Source organism: Zonotrichia albicollis, chromosome 3, assembly GCF_047830755.1.
Source record: "Zonotrichia albicollis isolate bZonAlb1 chromosome 3, bZonAlb1.hap1, whole genome shotgun sequence".
Taxonomy (NCBI): Eukaryota; Metazoa; Chordata; class Aves; order Passeriformes; family Passerellidae; genus Zonotrichia; species Zonotrichia albicollis.
Genome location: NC_133821.1, coordinates 81,541,148 through 81,566,200, shown reverse-complemented (window position 1 = coordinate 81,566,200; position 25,053 = coordinate 81,541,148). Strand labels below are relative to the sequence as shown.

The 25,053-nt window shown below is 40.9% G+C and overlaps 1 protein-coding gene across 4 annotated transcripts in view; it reads right to left on the bottom strand.

Moving 5' to 3' along the window:
• LOC102074219 (opsin-5) overlaps positions 1–24,186 on the bottom strand; it is a 36,408-nt gene extending 12,222 nt beyond the window's left edge. Inside the window, exons 1-6 of one of the 4 annotated variants that reach the window (XM_026792223.2) lie at positions 22,676–24,186; positions 17,430–17,506; positions 15,696–15,740; positions 12,791–12,943; positions 6,508–6,627; positions 2,299–2,469 (exon numbers count right to left, since the gene is read on the bottom strand). In XM_026792223.2, coding sequence (XP_026648024.2) covers positions 2,299–2,469; positions 6,508–6,627; positions 12,791–12,935 — 436 coding nt within the window. In that variant the 5' untranslated portion in view covers positions 12,936–12,943; positions 15,696–15,740; positions 17,430–17,506; positions 22,676–24,186. Of the gene's footprint in view, positions 1–2,298; positions 2,470–6,507; positions 6,628–6,757; positions 6,883–12,790; positions 12,944–15,695; positions 15,741–17,429; positions 18,126–22,675 lie in introns of those variants that run through there. The other 3 variants (XM_074538011.1, XM_074538012.1, XM_074538013.1) reach the window with 3 other exon arrangements.
• Between the last annotated feature and the right edge of the window lie 867 nt (positions 24,187–25,053).

Below are 25,053 nucleotides of genomic sequence, written 5' to 3'. Positions count from 1 at the left end.
CAATCTGCTCTCCTGGAACCTGTCCCTGTGGGACCTTTGGAACTGGATGGCCTTTGAAGTCCCTTCCAACCTAAACCGTTCTATGATTCTGTGAAATATGAGGGTTTTTTATTGTTTGACAACTCTGTCATGTTCATCTTGGCTCTTTCCAGGTGTCCATAGTGACCCTGAGCTCACCTTGTGCCTCATGAAGACAAAGGCACACTCACATGGAAGGTTCCACCCATCCTTATTTCAGATCTTTGCTTTAATTTGTGATGAATTACAACTGAGCAGAGTCCAAAGTAAAGAAATCCAAACAACCAGCCCAACAACAGTCAGAGGAATCTTGTCCAGTAATTCCAATTCTTTAATGTAACTTAGGTTTTTTCCTATTCTTTTTCTCCTATGTTGCCTGACTAAAGCTCAAACTCTGTGACTGAAAAACAAGGTTTTACAGAGGAAATAAGAGATCTAAGATTTAATTTTACTTTTTCATTCTTTTCCAGTACAGAAAATCACCATGTGTATCCTGTCAGAAGTATCTGTAATAATCTGTAATGTGTTTTCATGTATCCTTGCCTTTTTTTTTTTTAATTAAATGCAAATAGAACTCCTGGAGATCAGAACCTTGCCTCTCTGCTCATCAGGCATACAGTTTGCACAGTTTTCATCACCATCTACATGTTCAATATGTAGGACTCAGATAGGACTAACAAATTTAAATCTTTCATTTTTGCAGAAACTTGCAATATGGTGTAACATAACATATAACATAACATCTCCTTCCATCTTGGAACCTGTAGTAAAAGGAACCCCTAACTCTTTTGTAGTTTCTGACTCACAGGGGATTTTTCACTCACTTCACACTAACATTAAGGAGATTTCTTCAGGGTTTCAGAGTGATTTAAAATAAAACCAAAGCAAAGAAACACCTTTAATTTGGATGTGTCCCTTTCCAGCTGATTTTACATGTTGAAATCACCGGAAGGAAAATGAACATCGCCTGACAAATGATGTATTCATATATGATGGCTGAGAGACAGAAAGGTGCTTTGTTGTGTTCAGGAGCGGAAAAACAAAGCATCAATAGCATAACTATTGAAAGAGAAACATTTTTAACCACCTAGACTGAGCATGGTAAACATGTTTGTTTATTGCTCTCCATCATTTTGTACGGACCACCATGATCCGTGATCAGAGCCCTTGAGAACAAGGGTTTTGAAGAATTTTCTGTCTCATGAACTAAGATGACCACAGCTGGTAGCACAAATGCAGCCAGCCATGAAATATTCACTTCAGCTCTCCAAGTCTGTGAAAAATTGTCTGTGATTTGGGTTGCCACTGAATTATTTTGATAAGACTTCAATAGAAAAAAAACTGAAATCCTGCTTAATATTATTGGTGTATCTAGCACCCAGCTAAGGAGACCCCCCCCTGCACTCCCATTTAGGGTAAAAGTATGGACACATAGGGGTCTGTGATAGCACATCTCAGCACAGTACCACAGCTTTTATCTGCTTGCACAGACTGGCTTATTTACCCTTCCTATCTGCCAACCTTCCTTACAGCTTAACTTGATCGATATTTCATGTCATCATAAAAAAATCTGTGGTGTCCCTCAAGTCACATGGGCAAGGTCTTTATTACCTGTAAAGTCACCTTGAGTGTTCCCTGTATTTGGATGTGAATTTAGTCCCTTACAATGCAAGAGGAACATCTTTTCTATACTGTGACAATATCATTTTTCTGGAAAGAATTAAGCATATAATACATCATATTCCAGAGGTACACTGACGGATATGGTGTTAACACCTTACACTGCTAAATTAATTTCATCCTCTCAGGTTCCATTTCCATATTTGAGAGACTATTTCACATTATGACGTATTGCCCTTCCAAATCTCTTAGGTGCTTTAAATAGCTTGCCACACACCACAGAGGAATTCAGGCATTTAATAAGGAATATTTTTATGTTTTAGTCCATAAGACCCTGCAATATGCACATTACTTGCATCTGTTAATGTAGATAGGCTTTGATAGACAGAAAGTGATTTATCTATAAGGGATTACAAAAGCTCATGGCTTAAGTAGACAGCAGAAGAACAGTGAGGGTGTTATGTCCAGCAAAATTAATTTAACTGGGATTTCTTGGATCATAAAAACATGTTTCTCTCCTCTGTGTATTCCCCTCTATATTTATAAAAAGTATTCTGAAGAGCTTAATTACTTCAGTGTAGTAAACTAGGGCACTTAATACAGCTTTTCCACAGTCATAGATAATACAGTCATCTATACAGAGACACATATTTGTCTTACCATAGGACAAGTGGCAGATTTTCAGGTACCTGTCCAGGCTGACAGCTGTCATGGTGATGAGGCTCCCACAGCCAAAGAAGAATCCAGCCCACCCATACCAGCGGCAGCCCATCCACCCAAACATCCAGCGGTGGGAGAAGAAGGAGATGATGCTGAAGGGTTTGCCTACAACTTCAAAAGGAGGAGAAAATGTCAGCCCACTGAAAAACCACATCCTTGAGAAAATCACCTTTTATCAGAAAGGCAAACCCTCTCTCTTGCAAAAACGAATACCCATAAAAGTGCTCAAAAGGGCTTCAGACAGAGGAGGTGATGACTTTAGGCTGGAGGGTAAATTTAGATGGGATATTAGGAAGAAAATCTTTACTGTGAGGGTGGTGAGTCACTGTCATGGGTTGCCCAGAGAAGCTGTGTATGATCCATCTCTGGAAGTGTTCAAGGCCAGGTGGGATGAGGCTTGGAGCAACCTGATACACTGGAAGGTGTCCATGTCCATGGCAGGGGTTTGAACAAGATGGTATTCATGGTCCTTTCCAACCCAAAGCATTCTGTGATTCCATGGCTTATGAGCACCCCATGCACAGGACTGAGCCTCAGACAGCTGCGGCTGGATCCCATGGCACCAGTGATGAGGCAGGATGAGCCAAGCCTGCAGAAGGGCTGGAAAGAGGGGCTGTACTACAAACCACAGGAACCAGATGCAAACCAACACTCTGGAACCAGTCATGGGCAGGCTCTCCTCATTATGAAACCTTCAGAGTATGTGTTAGGTCCACAGGCCAACACGTAAACAGGATGGGTTTGAGTCAGAGCTTGAAACAAGCACAGATCTACTTAGTCTTCATCCCTGTAGTAGAGGTAGGCTAGGTGAAGACACCTGGCCAATTAGGTGTCTTCAAGCACAAAGTAAAGAAATTTGCCTTCAAACAGGACTTTTTCAAACCTGTCAAGGCCCAGCAGTAGGATACACAGTGAGGTGAAGTGTTAGGTGGGAAGGAAAGACGTGGACACTTGAGCTGCAGATGTGGTTTCAGCTCCTCTCCACATCAGACATAACTTTGATGCCTCCTAGCAATCCACTGCACACAGATATCAAAACATTCTGAGCTTCCCCAAAGAGATGGGAAATGAGTAACTGTTTTTGAGACTTTCTCTTAGTGGCACTTTATCTCATTCCACCACAGGTAAATTGAGTGCTGCATTATGGAAGAAGTGAAGTTTGGTGAAATGATATTCCATTCTCACCTTAAAGTAGGTTTAAATTTTTCATATTCTTTGTAAGTATTGTGACAAAGAGAAAGTTTGAAAATTTTAATTGTATAGTTGGAAATCTTCCTTTTTCTGTCCCAATTATTACCTTTCTTGGTCTTAATTAGGCAAAGAAAATAAATCAACTTTAATGGAACAGAAAACTCAAAAAATTTACAATCTAGGAATATCTGTTTTCCAAACACTACACTATTACTTACCAGGCTGATCTTAAATTCTCCCAGGCCTGAACATTCCAACTGCACCATTCAAACAACATTAAATATTGAACTCCGCATCCCTGTGACTGTATTCCTTCCTGCACAGGAGCAGCCAGAGCACCCCAAGGATTTGAAAACACCTCAGCTTCCCTGGGCTGGTTTCCCTGGCTGAACCAGTGTCTGTAATGTCATAGAAGCTCAGGGAACTGGTTTATGAAGAGGCCAAAAATGACTTTGCAAACTGTATTTCCCACAAGGTAACCTATTAATAGAAACCAAGACAAAAATCTCTATTCTGTTGAAGTGATTTTTTACCCAAAAACATTCAATTTCACATTGAACTGATGTAAAACCATGAATTCTCTTTTCATTCTTAACAGAAAATTAACACATTTCTTCAAAACCGGATCTTGCAGAAAAGTACCTTTGCTCCATCTTCTGTGCCAAAAGCATCAGGATTGAAAACCCTTCAAAATAAGAAGCATTTTTACAAAAGGTATTTTTGGATTAGCCTAAGCCTGTAAGAAAAGTTCTGCCTGGACCTGCAGGATGTGCTCAGGTCAATGTATGATGTGCCTTTCTCAATTTTTAATTTTTCAAGCAAAGGCTGACCTCAGTGATTAAGGTTCCAAGAAAAACATTAAATATGGCAAGGTCTAGGTTATGGGCTAACAATCAAGTCAGCAACTTTTAGGCATGCAAGTGGCTGGCAGCTTTAAAGGCCGACACATTTCTTTGCACCAAATCAAATTTCCCTTCAGCAGCAGGACTGGGAGCAGCCCCGAGCACGGTGCCAGTGCAAATTCAGTCTGATGCAGCTTTGAACAAGGGGCTGGTGCCACCCTGTGGAAATCTGCAGGAAGCAGAACTCTTCAAAAAGTTGTTAAGATAAATGTGTGAAATATGAAAATTTCGTAAAAACAATTCTATCTTCAGTTTGTCCAGCAGACAGAACCCATCACATTTCTCAACTTAGCACCTTCCATTAATTAAACAAATAAATAAATAAATAAAAATAATTAGAGAACAGAGAAAACCAAGCATGGCTCTGGGAATCACTGTTTTTAATTCCAAAATGTAAACCCCAGATAAACTGAGATCCCCATGGAAGGAAGAAAGGTGACCAAGTGGTGCACTGGTGACAGACCATAACAGAGACATCTCCAGCTCTCACACTAAGAGGGGTCCCAAACAAGCTGTAGTTTGAGCAGTTGGGACACAGTTTTTATGGTTAGGGGATATTGCATCCTAACCATAACCTGTTGAAATGCATCCAATCATAGAATCACAGGATACTTTGGGTTGGAAGAAATATTAAAGACCATCTCATTCCAATCCAACACCTTCCACTATCCCAGGTTGCTCCAAGCTCCATCCTACCTGGCCTTGGACATTTCCAGGGATGGGGCAGACACAGATTCACTGGGCAATATTCAGAATATAAAGCTGGGGAAATTCTCCTGAAACACTCCTTCTCATTGGAGTGACTAATATGAGCCTTAGAATACAGATTCTTAAAACACAAAGAAAATTGAAATATCACAGAGGAGGGAAAAGCCAGTCTGGGATTTTTCCTTAACTTCTAAGGGTTGAGAGATGGAAGTAGTGTGGCCATTTCAGAAATGCCAAAGAAATAGCTTGGATTTCTCTGTGTGGTAGCAGTGATATTTATACTAACATCTTTCTTATACTGAATTGATATTTCCTTCAAAAATCCACGTTTACTGACCAAAACCACTGGAACCTGAAGGGATGAGCAGATCTTTGGTCTTGTGCTGTGAGAGTTCAAAAAAGCATCAGGCGAGGCTGGGAGACATCATTTTATATTGTTCAGTGATATTTTTGGAGTTTAGATGTGGGCAAAAGCATCTGGCAGAGACAAGGGTAGGAAAAGGGTGCAGTGGGGCTGAGGGCAGAAGTCTCAGTTTATTCAACACACAGGGGACAGACGACCCTGCAAGCATGGGAATATAATTCCATTTCTATGGCACTGGGGAGATCCCATGGTCAGCTGGGTCCTGATGCCCATTGGATTGTCTGCCATCCAAAATATCCTTTTCTAAAGGACATCCAGCCCTTTCCCTGTGTGCAGCTGAATCAGTCTCATGTCAAGAGCCAAAACAACCATCTCTGCAGCTCTGGATAAACCTCTCCAAAGCTCCCTCCTCCAAAGCCAGGACATCCAGATTGTGGGGTTGAAATTAAAATCCTCCCAGTTGGCTCATGCTCTACAGTTTGACACAAATGTTTGATCCAGAGACAAAGGAGGATGGCCACTAGAGAAAAAACTATTAGCTTTGAAGGGCTGATGGCCACTGGCATTTTCCAATTATTTGGCAAAACTTGTATTTTTGAGGCATTTAGATCCATTCTATTCACCCTATGGCAAAAAACCATCATTTTCTGTACCTGTAATACTGAGCTGTTTTGTGGTTATTGTGCCAGGGTGCACATGGCAGCTGCCTTTGGAGACCTGCCCAGTGCTGGGGTGAGCAGGAGCTCTGCCTGTTTGATAAAATCAACCCTAATTTTTCCTCTGTACTGTTCATTTCTTCCCATCAAGTTGTTCAGGAATGTTGTTTTTCATCGTCCCCTATTATTTACATGCAAATAATAGAGCAGAAATATCTGCAGCAAAAGGCATTTGATGCTCCCATGACTTGCAGAGGAATGTCTCTTGCTGCTGCCAGGCAGAATGGTGAGATCGTAAAAATGAGGAAAAACAAAACCATGAAATTACCTGAAATGCCCAGATCACACACTGCTAAATTAACAGTCATTATCTCAGCAGGTCTCAGCTTCTTTTTTCGCTTTGAGGACATAAAAATAACATACCCATTTCCCAGAGTTGAAAGGATCCCTGTAAAAATGGAAAAAAGAATAACATTCAAATTAGAATCACCCTCAAAACCAGCAATACTCCATCTTCCTTGTGAAATTCCCTGATATTTTCAGCCTGAACTTGTGGTCCCTAAGGCTGGGCATTTTACCCTGAAAGGTGATCCCTTCATTGTCACTGTGCAGCTCACAGACCTCACTGCAGACACATCCCTCCCACAGAAAATGCTGTTTTCCCTCTGCAGGAGGGCATTGCTTTCACCAGCTGAGCCTGCCCAGACACAGACTGAATGCTCACAACCGAAACCCCAGAATCCCTCTGCCCTGACCGGCACAATTCTCACCCAAAGGTTTATACAGCCACAAGAATGAAATTCAGCTCTTTGTAATCACAGGAACCAGAATCTGACCAATTTCAACTTTATTAAACACTCCAATCAGATGTTAAGGGATACATTTCCAGTTAATATATTAATATCAAATCTTAAACCTTACATCAGAATTTATTTCTATCATAAGAAAGAAAAGTTATAAAATAAATCTGATTAATCTGATTTTAACTTCCAGGGGTGGAATTCAGTACAGGGGACCCTTCTCATATTGGCTGATATATTTTTCTCCATGCCATCACCCAAGGACTCACAGCTCTGCAAGCGTGCATCTGCCATGGAATTAATCACACCACTACAGAAAACTGTAGGGTTTCCAGTTCCCTTAAAGAAAATGTGTCTTCACTAATTCATGTTTTTAAGAGTTTAAGGTCAGACTGAGAGTTTTGCTGTGGAAACACAGGACAGCACAGAACATTCTTCTCATGGAGCAAGAAGGTGAAAATCCCAAAAGGACCGTGGCCCACTGAGCCTCACACCAGATTAGGGGAGACACGTCAGAAGGAGGGAAGTGCAGAAGAAAAGAATGAAGAGCAAAGAATTCCTGTGCTGCCATTGCCTCAAAAAAGGGACCTACAACAGCACTGAGGGAAATGTTGGAGAGAAGTTCAGCCCAGGAAAGAGTGAAGAAGGGCATTTTCCATAAGTATTTAAGGTTTAAAGGGTGAGGAAGGGTATTTTCCATAAATATTTTAGGTTTAAAGGGTGAGGAAGGGTGTTTGCCATAAGTATTTTAGGTTTTACACCTTTGTTTCTCACTACCTAAATCAGTAAATAAACATTGAGCTTTCATCACGTGGGGGAACCACGTGATGAAAGTTGGAATGAGATGATATTTAAGGTCCATCCAACCCAAACCATTCTGTGATTCCATGATGCTGAATCTATTCTCCTCAAGGAGCCTGTTTGCCCACTGCATAATTGGGAATGGATTTTCCTGTCTCTATCCCCACCTGTCTTCATCTAAACTGCTTTTTCTCTGCCTGTTTCCTCCCTGTCCCGCTCTGAGGCTTGTCCTGAGTGCTTGGCTTCCTGCTGAGGCCAACTCCTCACACTACTCCAAAAATAGTCATGAACAGCCCAACTTTCCTCTGTTGATGAGCCATCAAGTCACCCTTTGTGCTGCCTTGTACAAGGGGCTCTGCTAGGGCAAACTCTGTTTCCAGAGGGCCGCAGCACCCTCCAGCCCCGCAGCACTGCTGCCCTCTCCAAAAGTTGTACCTTTGAATACCACATCATTTTCATCTGAGTCTTCTGGCAGGCCAGACCTCAGCAAATTAAATTCAATAATTAAATGGGTATTTAATTATTTAGTGATTAATTTGGCAATTCAGTAACAAATAATACAGTTTTTAAATGGGTATTTTGTTATTTACTCTGGTCCATCAATGGCATGATCCCCTTGCAAGGGTGCCTTGTCCCCACAAAATCAACAAACCCAACCTGGTAACATCCATGAGGCAGAGAGAGAAATGGTTCCCAGATGCTAAAACCAAATTATTTATCAAGAAATATGAGTGACTGAGGAACCAAAAGTTTACTAAACTCAGGAGAAAAGTACTTTGATTTTGAATTTTTTTGTATTAAATGCGACACATTGGAAACTTTTTATTTTTATATTGACAGCATTGTTTTCTGTATTATTTTACAAAATAAACAGAAGAACAGAAGCTGGTTTATTATTGATCTTAGGTTTTCTCATTAGATTTTATTTACCCTGGGTGAATTAAATTCTAAGAACAACCTACTGTTATGGCTCTGCAAATTTAATCTGAATTATAAGCAGATAGAGGTATTCATATGAGTAATTTTCTTCCTCACAGCTGAGTGAATGAATCTCAATGCTGTGAGCTTTTTTCATATATTTTAATCCTTTTCTCTCTTAATGCCATTTTCCTCTCCAGTGATATTTAGGATAACTAGAGTGCCAGCATCCAGTTTGAAATACCTTTTGAAAGCATTTGACATTTTCCTGAATCTTTTTCAACTGACTGACAGTCTAGAGAGACATGTCTATCAGCCAAGTAGCTCTGAAATTGCCAAGCTGCTCTGAAACCACTGCTCATAATTAATATCAATGTTTCAGAGAGCCCAACCCACTGACATCCTAATCCCATGGCTGGAAGGGGTCCATTGATCATTTGTTGCCTTTTGTCTATGCCTGCATCTGAAAATTGCTTATCTGAACCTTTTTTTATCTCCTTGATCAAAATTCTATAATCTCCGTAGGTGAGGCATCTAATGCTCCATTTCTCCTGCTATGAAATGACATTCCAGCAGTCAGCTGAAGCCCTTGCTGGAGCAAGCTCCCAGCTCTGGTAGGTTGGAAACAGGGAAAAAAGACTTCTCAGATATTTAAAATAGGCTCTTTTCCAGGAGAACTGTCCATGGCAACATGGCACCATTACATATATACAAAACAAGAGCCAAGGATGTGATAACTAAAAAAGTGACACCTGCAGAGACAGAGCCAGGCTGAGACACAAACCTGCAGTGAGAGGGGAAAGTGTTTACAAGCAGCCAAATGGAGAAATAAACTTCCACTTCTCTAACCTTACAGTGGCACTAAACCACTAGAGAAAATAAAATTAAAAAAAGAAAAGAAAAAAAAAAGGTTCAGGATTTTGTTTTCAATTAAGCTGTTTTATAACAGAGGAAGTGTGCACACCAGCTTGTAGATCAATAGTGACTGGCCAAGGGGTTTCAGAGGAGCTGGCAGCCAGCAGGTCCCTGCTCAGTAGTTTGTCACCCTGCCTGGCTGTACAGTGAATCAATCAAGGCAGTGATGAAAAAGCTGGTGGGAGGAGTGACAAAGACAAAATAATTGGATTCTCATAACCATGTGCATAGTCTGATTTTATTTTTTGTTCTAGATGATTAGAAAGCTACACATGGAAATTAACTACTCAGGACAAAGGATCATGCACTTACATAGAATTTATCAGACTATTCAAGACTCCTGATTTTCTTCAAAGACAAAAAACCAATTATTTTTATATTTCAAACTGGAATACTTCAGCTGTACACCCAGCCTGACCCTAAAACCTCTGCAGGGTTTCCTGATAAGATCCAGTCTTGTTCACTCATTATTCAGCTTCTTCTCCTTTTTTCAACTCATTTGCACCTTACATTGCTCAAGTGCAAAAAGATGCACAAAAACAGTCCTGGCTTCCCACCTCCTGCTCCCCTGTCCCTGCTGTCAGGATGTCCCCACAGGCCATCCTCAGGAGGGGCCACAATTTCTTGCAAAGGAGTAGGGAATGCCATTCAGTGGAAAAGTGTGACCAGTTTAGTCTGAATCACAAGTCATAATAAAAAAACACAGACGTGGAATCATAAAACCATTTAGGTTGGAAAAGACCTCCAAGATGATCAAGTCCAACTTTTGACTGAACACCACCATGCCCACCAAACCATACCACAAAGTGACACCTCCACTCATTTTCTGAACATTTCCTGGGCTAAAGATTTCACAATTCCCTGGGCAGCCCATTCCTCTGCTCAACCATTCTTTCAGAGAAGAATTTTTTTCCTTGTATCTTTATTCTATAGATCCAAGGAATATGCAAATACAGCACTTATATGGATATGGGGAGACCATAATTAGCACTAATAAAGCCACTAGTGAACCTTGTTATGCACACAAGGGCAAAGTAATTAACCAAGTAAAATGCATTTCAAAACACGCACTTCAAAAATTAAGTTGGTTTAGAGCTAAATGTGGGATATTTTGTGTACAGAAACGTACAGGAACAGCAGAGCTACACTGACCCAGGCCACTGGATACAATGAGTTCACAAGTCCAACATCAATATTACTATGAGACCTTTTAAAATTATCATTTCAGTTTCCTCACATTGCTCAGAAAATTGCTCTGAGCCTTTATGGTTGGCTTTTGGCTTTTCACTGGAATTTTTTTTATTCTCGTTCCTTGCTTTAGTTTGATTATGCCTGTGTTGTTCAAGATGTTTCACACCTGACAGGGGTAATTTTTGGAATAGGATAAATCTATGCTAAATATAGTGAATATAACAAGGCAACAAGAATGTATATTGGGAAGATTCATCCATCAGACATATTTCTTGGGATTAAAGCTAAGTTTACTTAACCAAGTGAAAAAAAAATTAAAAGGGGGTTATTTTGTACAGTTCAGTGAAAATTTTTGTCTGCAGAGCAACAGAAAAAAAATATCTGTGTGAAAAGTGAGGATACCTACAAACCAGTACATGAACACCAAGAACAGCTTCACCTGACACCTCTGCTGCTCAGAATTCTTTTTTCAATAAAGACATAAGCAGAAGAGAAATGAGAAATAAACAGAAACATAAATAGAAGAAAAATAATAATAATAAAAACTCTGCTACCTCCACTATGGAAAAAATTACATTCATTAGATCAGTCAGAAGAAAAGCAGTAAGACAGAGTAGAAGGGGGGATTGTAAAGCAGTGAATGAGAAACACAAAGGTTGGACTGACAGATTGTGGTATTTTGTGCACAACACATTGAACAAGACAATGAATCAAAACTGAAATAAATGTCAAGTAATGACTGTACATCCTGTGTTCAGCCTTGTCTTCAGGCATCTGACACCTGGAGCCCAGGTCTTTTGTAGAACAGTTCTGTCCTGAGATCACTTTTACCAAGAAAATTGCTGTTGAGCTGCGAGAAACCACATGAAGACCATAAAGCGTAAAGGAACTTAAAATATATAAAGAAGAATTTAATAGAATAGGATGAATAGAATAGAATAGAATAGAATAGAATAGAATAGAATAGAATAGAATAGAATAGAATAGAATAGAATAGGAGTATGGAATAGCCTGAGTTGAACAGGACCCACAAGGATCATCAAAGTCCAGCTCCTGACCTTGCAGAGGATAATTCCAAGAATCCCACCCTGTGCCTGAGAGCTTTGCCCAAACATTTCTTGATTTCTGTCAGGCTTGGTGCTGTGACCACTGCCCTGGGGAGCTGTTCTAGCACTCGACCACCCTTTGGGTGCAGAACCTTTCCCAGATATCCAATCTAAACCTCCCTTACTCAGCCTCATGCCATTCTTTCAGGTGTTGAGGCAAATATGGATACAAAAAGCCATAATTCTGCCCTCCTCCACAAAGTAAAAAAGGCAAATTATCAAGAATGAGGTCCAGTTTATCCCTTGAAGAAACAGAATCCAGCATTTTCCTTCTGAATGATAACTCCTTGGCATGTGAATACTTTAAAATCAGTCCCTGCTATAATGAGTGTGCACCAACCAATAGATAATTGTATTTATTCTGCTTGCAAGGTCACTTTGAACCTTGTAAAGGACTCCAACACAAAAGGATGGGCAGGGTGCTAGGCAGAAAATATTGCTCAATATGATGTGTAACAGAGGACAGATGATGCCAGGAGCTGAGCAAGGGTCACATGAACACATCTGAGGGTGCTCAGGCTGTGAAAACAGGCCATAAAACCCACAATGCATACTGAAGGAAACCCTGTTCTGCCCAGGGACAAATTAAACTGCTGAGTAGCAACCTATATCTTATTAAAAACAGTGAGTATTTCTTCACTTTTTGCTGGAACATCTACTGCTAGTCACTTCAGGCTACCTGCAGCAGCATTATATGTTGATATTAACTGCTGACACCACATTTCTAACACATTTCTCTCCTCTCTCCTAGATTTTTTTTTCCTAGTATGAAAAAATATGTAATTAACATCTAATGAGCAGCAGTTTCTGCCTCTTTTCCGAGAGCTGTAAGGATGAAGCAGCATAGTCATATTTCAAAGACCAAATATAAAATCATTACCAATTATTGTCAAATAAAAGCCAGCTATGATGTCAGCTTCTCTAGAGAGCTTTGATGCAAAGGGGTCTTCCTTTTGGAGATAGTGTGGGATGTATTCTTCCTGGGAAGAATTGTTGGGATCTGATGCCATCCCACTCATGTCCATTGAAGCGCCTGAAAAACAAAAGAACAGAGTTTGCAACAGATCCCACCTGCTGTTAGAAAATGTGAAGATATTTTTGTTCATACACAGGACTCATCTTCCTATTTTCAATTTTGCCCTGACACTTCCCAGGGCATTTCAGGATACCATTCAAACTTGCATAAAGCATCCTACCATGATTTGGGTCATGACTTACTTTATCCAAGAACATCATAATTTGCATGGGACCACAAAAGGAAAAAGGCATTGAGCTACGGGAGAGTGTCCAGAGGAGTCCACGAGGATGGTGAAGGGTCTGCAGTGTTGGAACCCAGGACATTCCTCCGACTGCCCTGGATGGCTTGAGACCCTGGCAGGGGGCTCAGAGACCCTGGCACAGAGTCAAAGACACCTGTGCCTTCAATCTTAGCCCATGGGAAAAATTGTGTGAAGATTTACAAGCCACAAGGGTTTGAACAGAATGATAGCGAATTTATCACAGGGTGAAAAAGTAGAATTTTGGGGATTTAGAATGGGGGTTCAAGAGGCAAGACAGAGGAATCTGAGCATGTCCTGTTCCTCTTCTTTTTCCTGTCCTCCATCTTCTGCTGTGATGGTGGCACTTTTGGATTGATTAAAAGTAGAGACAGACTGTCTAACATAGGTGTTAGGTATTGGAAAATTATTGTAAATAAAGTACACGTAGTTCTCAGTATAAAAAGATAACACTGCCCTGAGGGTGGGCAGTGTGCTTCAACCCAAACTGCTGGACAGATCTCAGCAGGTCAGAAAAAGAATGTATTAGATAAGAGAGAATAAACAACCTTGAAAACCAGAGCTGAGGATTCTTGACTTCTTCTTCGGTTGCAGGGCTGGGAAGAAAGACTTTTTAATACCTCAGGAGCCTTTTCAGCAACACAAAACCCGAGTTTGGAGGAGAAGCCTTTGAGGAGCATTTTATGTGGTACGTTCAGCCTGAAGAAGAGGAGACTGAGGGGAGACCTCACTGGGGTCTTTAACAGCCTCATGAAGGGAAGAGGAGGGGCAGGGGCTGATCTGTTCCTTCTCATGAGCAGTGACAGGACTGGAGGAAAGCTGGAGCTGGGTCTGTGCTACTTGTCTTTGTCTATACACCTGCTATTCACAATGCCAATAGACTGGGAATTATCTGCAAGACAGTCCCAGCAGTTTCTTTGTATCCTGAGGGGCACTTTGTCTGCAGATGGCAGCTCTGCAAATTTTACAGCTAAGTGAACAACTACATCCATAAACTCTCCTTAGAGTTCCTTAGGTGTTGTGTTCCAATGCAAATAAGTTGTAAACAACAATTGGCCATTGGAATTGTGAAGCAGCAGGAGCATTAAATAGTAGAGTCATCTAGGAAGGCTTCTTGGCTTTTCTTTCCATTTTCTTTTGTGTGGAAATGGGTTATTGAGGTCAAAAAAGGTTATTGTAAATAAAGGGAACCCTTTATTTAATCAAGGGGAAAACAGGAATCTGGCAAACACCTATGAAAGTCATCCCTCAGGACAATGGAAGGGATGTAAAGTGAGGAACTCCTGCATAAGACAAAAACATTTGTGCCCTGTTTGAAACCACCCAGCCAGGAGCTATTTAGGGTATTCAGACACCCCAATTCCTCTTGCTGGTGCTTGCTGGGGCAGGAATTGCACTCATGAACTTTACACTTGACTCAGGGCTTCCATAACTTCTGCTGTGGGATCTGCGAAAAGCTGTGAAGCCCTAAATTTTTCCCCTCAGAAGTCCAACTTGGAGGGAGACTAAAGGAGAAATAAAAATTATTTCTTTATTTTGCCCATTTGCTCTCTCCTCTGCATCTTAAAGACAGTCAGTCTTGTCAATAAGACCTGTGCGGGTAGGTACACTCATGTACACCTGAAGCACTCACAACTCTCTCCCTATTGTCCTTTTAGCTTTTGAAAAAAGAAAAAAGAAAGATTTTACTGAAAGGGATTGAGCCATGAAGGCACACGCTACTCTAGAGTAGAGAACAAAAATGGGGGAGAACAAAAATCATCCAGGCATATGGCTCAAAAGTTCAGCAGCCTCATTGTCTTTTGGTTTTTTTCAATTTTAAGAAAAAGGCTCAGAAATTTAAATTTTTTTTTTTTAAACAAAAAGAAAAAATCACTGTTTCAGACAGCAGAGAAACCATTTGGGTTGGATGAGATACTCTGGTACAACAGCCTGGACAGTCTGAAAAGACCTTGTCTTGTACAAAAGGATGGACTAAAGCATGAATCTGGGGAATAATCACGATCATCCTGTCCATCAAAGCCACAGGTCTCAATCCAGGTTCCACCTGGCTTTTAAAAGGATTCTGATGCTTTTCTGTCCCCCAGCTTGCAGAGTCCCTCTGTGGCTTGAGTGTTTGAACCATGTGGGTGGCTGAAGTGATGCAAATGGAAAAGCACATCTGGGACCTGTCAGCACAATTTGGGTTTGATGCAAATGTCAGAGTGTTTAAGGGCATGTTCCTCCTTTGAGCCACAGCAGAATCTCCCACTCCAGTCAGTATCAGGTGGCTCACAAGGACAATATTTTGCTATGTACAAGTGGACAAACAAAATAGCTTTAAATAGAAAATTTCAACTTCTGTGTATGCTAAACCCAGCCAGAAGTGCAGACACTGGGTTTTTTAATCTGCCTTAAAGCAAAGTGCAGGTTTGCCAGACAAAGCACAGCCTTGGGACAAGAGAAAGCCCTCTGTGGTCCACCTAGACAAGGAAAATTTTGCTGCTTCACTTGATATAAGATATTTACCTGCTTGCAAATGTTAATGTTGTGAAAAACTTTCCTCTCCAGTTCCTGAAAAAGAAACACTTTCTCTCAGCTTTAAACAGAGAAAACACATTATTTATTGCAATTTTTTAACAAAAATAAGGGGCAATTAACGTTTAACTTCCAAGTGTATACACAAACTTTTCTTATTATTTTAAATCATGTCTGGTGAATTAAGAATACGTTTCAGATATAAGAAGATAAAAAACAACTCTACTTGATTGATACAAAAACTGCTAGTGACATATAATTCAGGGAGTTAATACTTGATTATGGCTTTAACAGATGTTCATCATCCTGATTAGACAGGAATTAACAGTGCCCCCCAAAAAAAAGCTTTATTCCAGAATCAATCTCACTTTTAGTGTGCATAAGACAGAAAACTGTGTAATTAACAGGGCTGATCATTAGCCTTCACAATTCCAAGTCAAGAAAAGCCATAATCCTAATCAGCATCTAGTGTCTAAATATTGAGTAAAAAAATGTGGAGAGGGATAACTTTCATACTGGTAGGCAAAGCCTAGCAAACATAGGGGATGTGCATTCTCACAAATGCATTATCAGGAACCAAGATTTGAATAAAACCAACCCTGTTGGTTTTATTTATACTTGTGTTTTATAAGGTATCACAGTATTAAATGCCTGACAAAGGTCATAAATCTTCTGATACACAGCTCCTAAAAGTTAATCAGTCAGCAGTAGGGACTATGAAATATTATTTTAATAGAAACACAAATGATCCATGCTTGTACCAATCCTCATTGCTTGCAAGTTCCTGGGAACCCCTAAAACATTTTGGGAAGTTACAAACGGGAGGTGGAGCAACCCAGGTTCAAATTATTGTGTCCTCTTACATGGGGTTTAGACAAATATGGGTACATAGTATCAAAATCTGAAGTCCTTAATTTAAGTTATTAAGAATCTAAACTAGTAAGAAATATTAATTAGTTATTAATCTAAATTAATAAGAAAGCAATCACTGCACCTATGTTAGCCAGCCAAAAGTGGATGTACCCCATTTATGCATGACAGCCAAACTGGTATGAAGTGGGGAAAGCATTTTTGTAAATTTGCAGGCAAATGAAGGAAATATCAATGCCAACCATTAAAAAAAATCTGAAAAAACTAAAAGCATGTTGTAGCTCAATGACAAAAATTATTTAGTATGGGAAAAAGCAGTGTCTAGGGAGTACCATAGGAATCCCAGAAACTGAACTATTCTCAGAGGCTGTCAAAATCCTCTGTGGAAGTTACTGCAGCAGGGATGCTTTAATTTACTTGACAAGAGAGCACAAGAAGTCAAATATTTTTCCAAAGTGATTGCCCACAGACAAGAGTAGCAATTATTTGTAAAAGCAGATTAATGGTAGGGGATAAATGGCAAAGTGAAACAAAAGATATCCATGGACCCAGAGTCATCCCATAGAAAGAGTCAGTAGGGCTCATTTGAAAGATTAATACAGCTAAAGTGATAACACTATCATTTGTGTTGAATAATAAAATAATTTTCTGCTCTCTTATGTTAAAAACAATAAAACTATTAATAATTTTATCTGAGTCAGTAAAAGACAAAAGCTAAAAGGATAAATTAATGCCTGCATATATTATCTTTTTAAGAGGAAAAAAGGTAATTATCTCCTAATTTGTCCAATTTCATTCTCAGTATCTCCACAGCAAAGTTATTCTGCTCTTAGTGCCTGCTGGACCCCAGCTCACAATGTCAAGTGTCCCGTTTGTCCTAAACTTCCCCTGGGTGTTTTGAGGAGCTCCTTTCTCTTTGACACTTTCCAAGCCTAAAAAGAAAATAGAAAAACAAAAAGAAAGAAGAAAATTATAACCCTGTTTATAACTGATTCCTTGATTCTGGTTAATAACCATAGATGAAAACCCAGGTTCCCAAAAGGTATTTTGTGACATTAGTGCTTCATGCAGTGTGGTAGGAACACAAGAACTGGGAAATAATCCAGTTATCAAGGACTGGTTTGTTTTGGTTTTGCTGCCTCAAAAGACCAAAAGATTCCCCACTGGTCTGTTTCTGCTGTCCAAAGCTGGGGTCAGGGAGCACAGCCCCACAGGCTGCCATCCAGTCCATCTGCTGACCCTCTTTCCAGCACAATCTGTGCTGGAAGGACCTCAGGGCCTGTGAAAACAGATTTAAAACCACAACAAGAGAAACCAACTCACTCTGATTATTAGAAATGGGTTCAGGCTTGTATCAGTGCTGCAGACACTCATCTTTAATTAATACACAAACAATTCCACTTTTAAATAATATATTCTTTAAAATGGAGCAGTTCCACTACAGCAAACCTCAAGAGATACAAACTCCTGACTCAGACACCATAAAATTTCAATATCAAGCCTCAAAACTTCTGAGATTAAAGGAAAAAGTGATTTGAGGTTTCTTGCTTGGCCTAATCAATGCAGCTTTGCCAGCCCTACATCAGTTTTGTTCCCTGCTCTCTCCTCATCTCTCACTGGGGGTGTTTCAACGTGTCCTTCATGGCTTGGCCAGGCTGTTCTCACCATGACAAAGGCCAGGACACCCCATGCCCACTTCCTTCAGGATAGAAATCATCACATAACAATTATTACATTCCTGACCTCTTCTTCCTGTAGTGAGGCCACAGAAGGAGGGGGGAAGGGGGAAATCTTGGTCGTTGCTACAAAAGACCTGATGCAACAAAAAGGACCTGAGTGTTCCCTGTCATTTATCACAGAATCACAGAATAGAGGGGTTTGGGTAGAATAGAGAGCAGCTTGTTCCAGCCCCTGCCATGGGGCAGGGACAATTTCCACTAGCCCAGGTTGCTCAGAGATGCATCCAGCCCAGAGTGGGACATTTCCAGGGATGGGGCAGCCGCAGCTTCTTTGGGCAGCCTGTGCCAGAGCCTCACCACACTCACATTAAAGAATTCCTTTCTGATATCCAATCCAACCCTGCCCCAGCTGGTTTATTTCCATTATTTCTCTGGCATTGACATTTGGTTTCAGGGTTTTGCAGACCCCTCAGTGGCTGGATCACAGCAGGCCCAGCAGCAGATTTTCCATGCCCCAAACAAACTCCAGCCTGTGAGGCCTTTAGGTGCCATATCCCTCTACAGCATCACCTGGAGAAGGTGGAAACTTCAGGGTAACTGCTGCCTCAGCACCTCTAAGCCGCTGACAAAGCCTCTCCTGGCTGGGGTTTTGTCCATTTATATTTTATCAGACACCAAGACTTTGGCACACCCACATTTCCATCCTGTTTTCCCATCTTCTGAAGGAAATCCTTACAGCTCCCTAATTTTCTGAGGGAGCAGAAAGGTCTGGAGGACCAAGCACAGAGCAACCCTCTGGGTCCTGCCAAGTCTCTTCCCTTCTTCTGCTTGATGTGAAATTTGCAGCAAATTGCTGAACCTCTTCTCCCCCAAAGAAGAGCAGAGGGAATTTGCATCTACAGGGGAAGGTGGACCAATGGACGGATGTGTTCTGGTGCAATGGCTCCCAAGCCAGTGACCCAAGAAAGTTATAATATGTTCTGATGGTTTGGAAAATTATTATGAACCACAAGGCATCCTAAGGGATGGAGAGGTACAAATGAAGTACAAATGAAGTTCTTAGCTCTGATAGACTAAGATTTTTCAGATATGCTCTGAGATCTGAAGTTGTGGGCTTTTCTTTTTTTCCCCAGGGCAGCATCTTCAGAAGAAAACTGATTTATTTACGATAAAAAGATCAAAACTGAAATTTCAGATTAATGTCAGCAGCCTGATATGTTCTTAATGTTTGATGTGAAAAACCAAAAGCATTGTTGTTTTCAAAGTCTATACAGTTAGTTCTCAATATCCAGAGGACACCTAACAACATCCACAAACCTGAAGTCATCCAAATTATTCCATTTATTTGTAGGTTTGTTTTCCCATAGCTCAATAAAACAACAAATAATGCTCTCTGGCCTGCAAATATCCCTGACAATGGCCACATATATATATATATAATTTTTTTTTTTTTTTTTTTTTTTTTTTTTTTTTTTTTTTTTTTTTTTTTGGTCCAGGAAGAGAATCTGAAGTTGCTGGGGCATGCAAATTATGGAATACTTCTTTCAACCTTTATCTGATTTCACAGCAGGTTAAATCCTGGTTTTACTGTTACAGATGAGTGTCCAGTCTGTTCCTAATAATGGAAATTTCACAGCCTCCCAAGGTAAATTTTTCCTGAGGTTAATCAAAATTTTCAAAGAAAGAAACTTGAGATCACACACTTCTCAAACAACTTACTTCATTAGGTCAGAGAGAGTAATTTTCCTCCCAAATCCTTAATAGAAGTAGGTCCTTTTGAGGAAGAATAATGGTAGGGATTCATGTCAGTATTTTAGGGGTATAATTATTGCAGATCCCATAATCTGCTGAATTCAGCCTTGATAAAAGCCTTGCTAATGCAAAATGGATTATGAACAGGGCTGTGTGCAACAAAGGGAAATTCCAGTGCCTTGAACAGGTAACATACATGGAGAAGGGTAGGAGAATATTGACTTAGCAATGGGGCATCAAAAGTGCTTTTAATGACTTCAAAATAAATTTCAATTAACCATGATAATGTACCACAAAATATGCATGAATTGCAAGAGGTCTAAGTACAGAAAGGTGAGTAGAAAGCAGTAAGATAAATTCACAGGAACTTGAATTCAAAACCAAGCATTATTTTTTCTGGTGAATAGAAGCACTGAAAACAACTCAATCTGGGATATTAAAATTAAGAACCATGTAAAGGTAAAAGATTAATAAACAACAATAGAGATTTCCTGCTGCTTGGGCTTTAGGCCATAAACCCAACCTAGCTGCAAAGCATCTTAAGCAACAACCCTGCAACAAGATCTGATCCCTCTTTGCAAAGTTCCTCAGTGATGACAACCTGCCAATTAGGAGGAGAAGATCCGTGTTCCCACCACATTCCCAGGGATCCCACTGACACAGCAGAATTTCCTTACATCTCTGTTTGAGCTCACCTTGGCCATGAATTTCATGGCACCCACCTCTGCTCTTGTCTGGGGCAGAAAGGGCCACATTTTCTCACAATATTTTTCCTGGGAGTTCTGGGAGTGACCAGATCAACGCTGTGACCCTGCTACAGCAAAGTAACATGACAAATATCTGCCTCTACCCCTCTCCTCATCTTGCAGAGGGAACCTGGCTGTCTCTGCAGACCTGAGCCAAAAGAAAGCTTAAGAAAACAGAGGCAGACATTTCACAGCATCTGGAGAGGCTGTAAAGGTTTTATTGAATCTTTCTATGGTAGCGACAGCTCAGCATTTCACACTCCTGCTTCCCTGAGGCTGACTTGTGAAAAAAGCATGTGCCACTCAAATGTGGGAGCTACATAATCAGCAGAAGAAAATGGAAAGCAGTCACAGCCAAGCATAATTTAGAGAGGAACAAAAAATGGTCTCAGTAACCCAGCAAGTGGAGTTTTAACCAAGAGAAAACTGTGCCCCAATTCTAGCACCACTGGACAACAAACAAGGAAAATCCATGAAAGCAAGACCAGATGAAGAACAGAAAGGCAGTGCTAGATCACAAGATAGAGCACCTGAAATTCTGGTTTAGGCTCCTGAAGCACTTTTCCATAGAATTTTCCTATTGCAGAGGAAATCCTGTGGCTCTGCTTTGCAATCACTGCCCATTTGTCCACTAAACAAACGTCCTGGAGGCACACAAACACCTGGCTCTGTCCCAGGGACAAACAAGTGGCTTCCTGGCAGACCAGCATATGAAATCTCATCTGATCCTTTCTCATGCAAAACATAAGGCTTGGAGTAACCAAATGCACAACTATTTTCCAGCTCATAAACTTAACTAGAGTGGCTTAGTCATCATGTGCAGTCATGTAACGACTCTGGGGCTAGGAATGCAACTTTCTCTCTCTGCTGGATCTCTCTTTTCTTTTTACAGGCTGATCCTGATATTAAAATTGTCCTTTTGCTGCCTGTTTACTATTGAGGAAGTTCAGCCCTGCAGGCTGGGGTGCATGCAGGCACACAGAGCGAGTGTCTGCATCCAGCTCAGCAAAGAAACATCCTCCAAATGCAAGTAAATACAAGGATTTGCTGTTGCCTGATTCTCGGGTGACTACTTCAATGCTATTTTATTATTAAATGAAGCTTAGGGTTCTGCTAAATACAAAGAACTGCATTTTCTTTGGTGCAAAATGCCATCACAACCCTGTGCTGACCTACACTTGCACAACTCCAGGCAGTTCCCTTCTGTCTGAGAGCAAAGTTTCTGCAAATACTTTCTCCCTTGTTGTAAGGGAATGTTTTGGGATACTAATTTTAATTTCTTACTTTGAATCTAACCAGTGATCAGCATAAAATCAATACCAATAATATAATCAGTGTCAAATCTATCAATGTTTTAGGCTCCTGGTATTGCCCAAAGGCACAAATGATCAGTTCTCTTCCAAATTCATTCTGTGATAAAGACAGTGCCAGATTTGGGCAGAATTTCAGAAAGACTAATGGAAACACCAGTCCAAAAAGGACAATATTTATCAGAATTGCTTTAGGCTGGCCAGTCCTTTTACATCAAGAAATCATCCCTGGTTATATGACACATGCCTGGAGACTCCAGTGCCTTCAGAAGGGATGGAGGAGAGAAAAGAATAAAGGACACCATGGAATATCAAAAGTTTCAGGAATTTTTTTCTGAATTTCTTAGGTACATTTCAGAAGGCTGCACCCTGACAGCTTCATTCCTAAAATGAAATATTTTATTCTACAGTAAGGAGAAGAAAAATAGAATAACAATTAAAAGAATTCTCTGAGAAACTAAGAATGGGAAAGGTAATATGAAAATGGCCCTAAATTAAGAATACAGTGAAAATAGGTAAGCACCCTGGTGTTTATCTGTTTGCCATTCTGCACCTGCATGTAAATACCCAGACTTTCAGCACCTTACCAGAACAGGAGGAGAAAAAGGACTTACCTTATTAATGAACTCTGTATAGAGCATCCCCACTAGAGCTCCACAGCTGCTTTTATTTCGCAGTCTGGACCACGGTGATCTGTAAAAGTATAAATCCACAGTGCTCTTGGTGTTTCAAGTTTTAGAGTTCAAGAGGGAGAGGGGAAAATCATTCTGTTCCTCAGTACGAGCCAATCTCCCTCCTTCTGCCCCTTCCCATCCCGGGCTCCCTGACCATGGATTCTGCGCTGTTCCTCCCCCTCTCTCCCTCTCCCCGGTGGTGCTGCTGTCCATCATCCATCTCACCCCGTGAAATTCCCTCTCTGGAGCATCCTGCCCCTCTGCCCTGCCAGGCAGCTTCCCAAAGGGCAGGGGCTCCTCGGAGGGAGTGCAGCAGGCTGAGGAGGGGGCTCAGCCAGAGCCAGGAAAGTGTCACAGCACATGTCACACGCTGCTGGGTCCCTCCTGCCAGCACTGCTGGAATCCTGGGCATCACCCCCCCCACAGAACGGGGGATGCTTTTAGACTTGAAGGTGCTTTTGCTCATCAAAGTATTCTTACTTTTCTGATAAGAGAGGGAAAAGATCTGCAGTACTAAAATTTGCTTTTACAGAGGCTTCTTTCAGTATTGCATTTCACTTTTCTTCACCAGCACCACCAGGCACTTACAAGACCGGGCTGGATGGTAAAAAGGTGTGTGTGTGTGTGTGTGTGTAATCATCACTACCCCTCAAAAACTCAGAAAAATTTTACGTTAAATGTAGCTCTTTCAATCTACACTGCAGCAAAATAAAATCTGAAGCCTGCAAATGAAATTTGCAAAGATGAAATAGTGGGATTGATCCTCGATCTTCTTCGCTGAGGCAGATTTCTGAGTCTGAACAGCTGAACCTCAGAGTCAGTTCTCTTTCATCAGCTGTGGTCAACAAACACTTTCGTAGATAATACAGCAAACTGAATCCAGTCCTGGACACAAAAAGAATATTGCAGCAAACATTTTTAGATGCTTTGTAACTCAACACCCCTATCACCTTTCTGACAGGGGCTAGGCTGCAGAAGTCACTGAAAGATCTTAATGAGTGACTTCACTAGGCATTTTAGTATTAAAGATAAATAGAGATTATGACAATCTTTTGGTTTCATTTTAAAAAATATTGTCATGATTTCATGGGTGTCTTTCTATGTTTACCAAAGGTGGAAGGCTTGTGTTCTAGCAGTAAAAGACAAAAAAAGGATTTTCTCCTAAAATGGTCAAAGAAGATAAGCAGCAAATGATTTCCAGAAATATTGAGATTCCTCTGAGCCAGGGTAGTCTCACAGTAAAGCTGGATACCACTCTCTGATGGTTACATAAAAAAGAAGAGTAACTTGTTTACTTATTTTCTTATGAAAGAACTGGGAGTAGCCCGGCTTTTGGGTACAGACTGGCTCCAGTAGTTCACCCTTCCTTGGCACACTCGGGTCCTTCAGCCCAAAATCACTGCATGCAAAAGGAGGAATCATGAAACTCCAGAAAGGCACTTTCTAACTGACCCAAAATCCAGGGTGCACCATCAGAGACCCTGTGGGGCAAGTGACTTGAGGCCAGTTCACTGCAGGATTAAGGAGCACAGAGATTTATGCTCAGCTGGTTGGAGGCTGCTCTGCAGAACACACTCATTGTTAATGCCATGTTTTATTCAGGGGGTGAATAACCCTGGCAGAGGAAGGTAAAAAGTACATGATTTGCCAAAGAGAAAATTCACTCTAGGTCAGAACTTCAGTCTTCCAAACTGTCAGTGTGTGCCAAAACAGCTGCAGACACCCAGAAAGCTCTCGGGATGTAGAGCTCTGAGCCCCCAGAACCACCCCTTGCTGTTGTCCACAAGCCTGGGGAAGAGCCCAGGTAGCTGCCTGCTTTGTAGGGAATGTCCTGAGGGCAGGGGACACCTGGTGTCCTTTTCACCTCCAGTCCTTCACATCAGCATGGAGCAGAGCAAAAAACATCAGTATTTAGTGAGGACTAAAGAGAGCAGCATAACCCAGGATGGGCTGGACTTGGAAAAGGCACAGGTGGAAAAGAAGGAAAAGGTGAGTGTAATTTAGAACACAATCCAGAGCCCTTGGCACCAGGAAAGAGAAGGAACATGGTTCTTCTCCAAACAGTAATTGCTTTAAAGAGGACTTTGATTGTTGCTACAGAGTCCAAAACCAGTAAATATGAAATATATATCAAAATCCTTCTGGGGCATGTCACTTATCTCTAGGAAAGTTTGCAGAAGTCTTGGCTAGCAACCCATGAAAGATGGCAATGGGAGGAAATTGAGTTTATTCCCCAGTTTATTGCAGGTGGTGACACTGTCACAGTTAGTAACAGATCAATGATGTTGTCCTTATCTTAGCTCCCATCTTAACTGGTC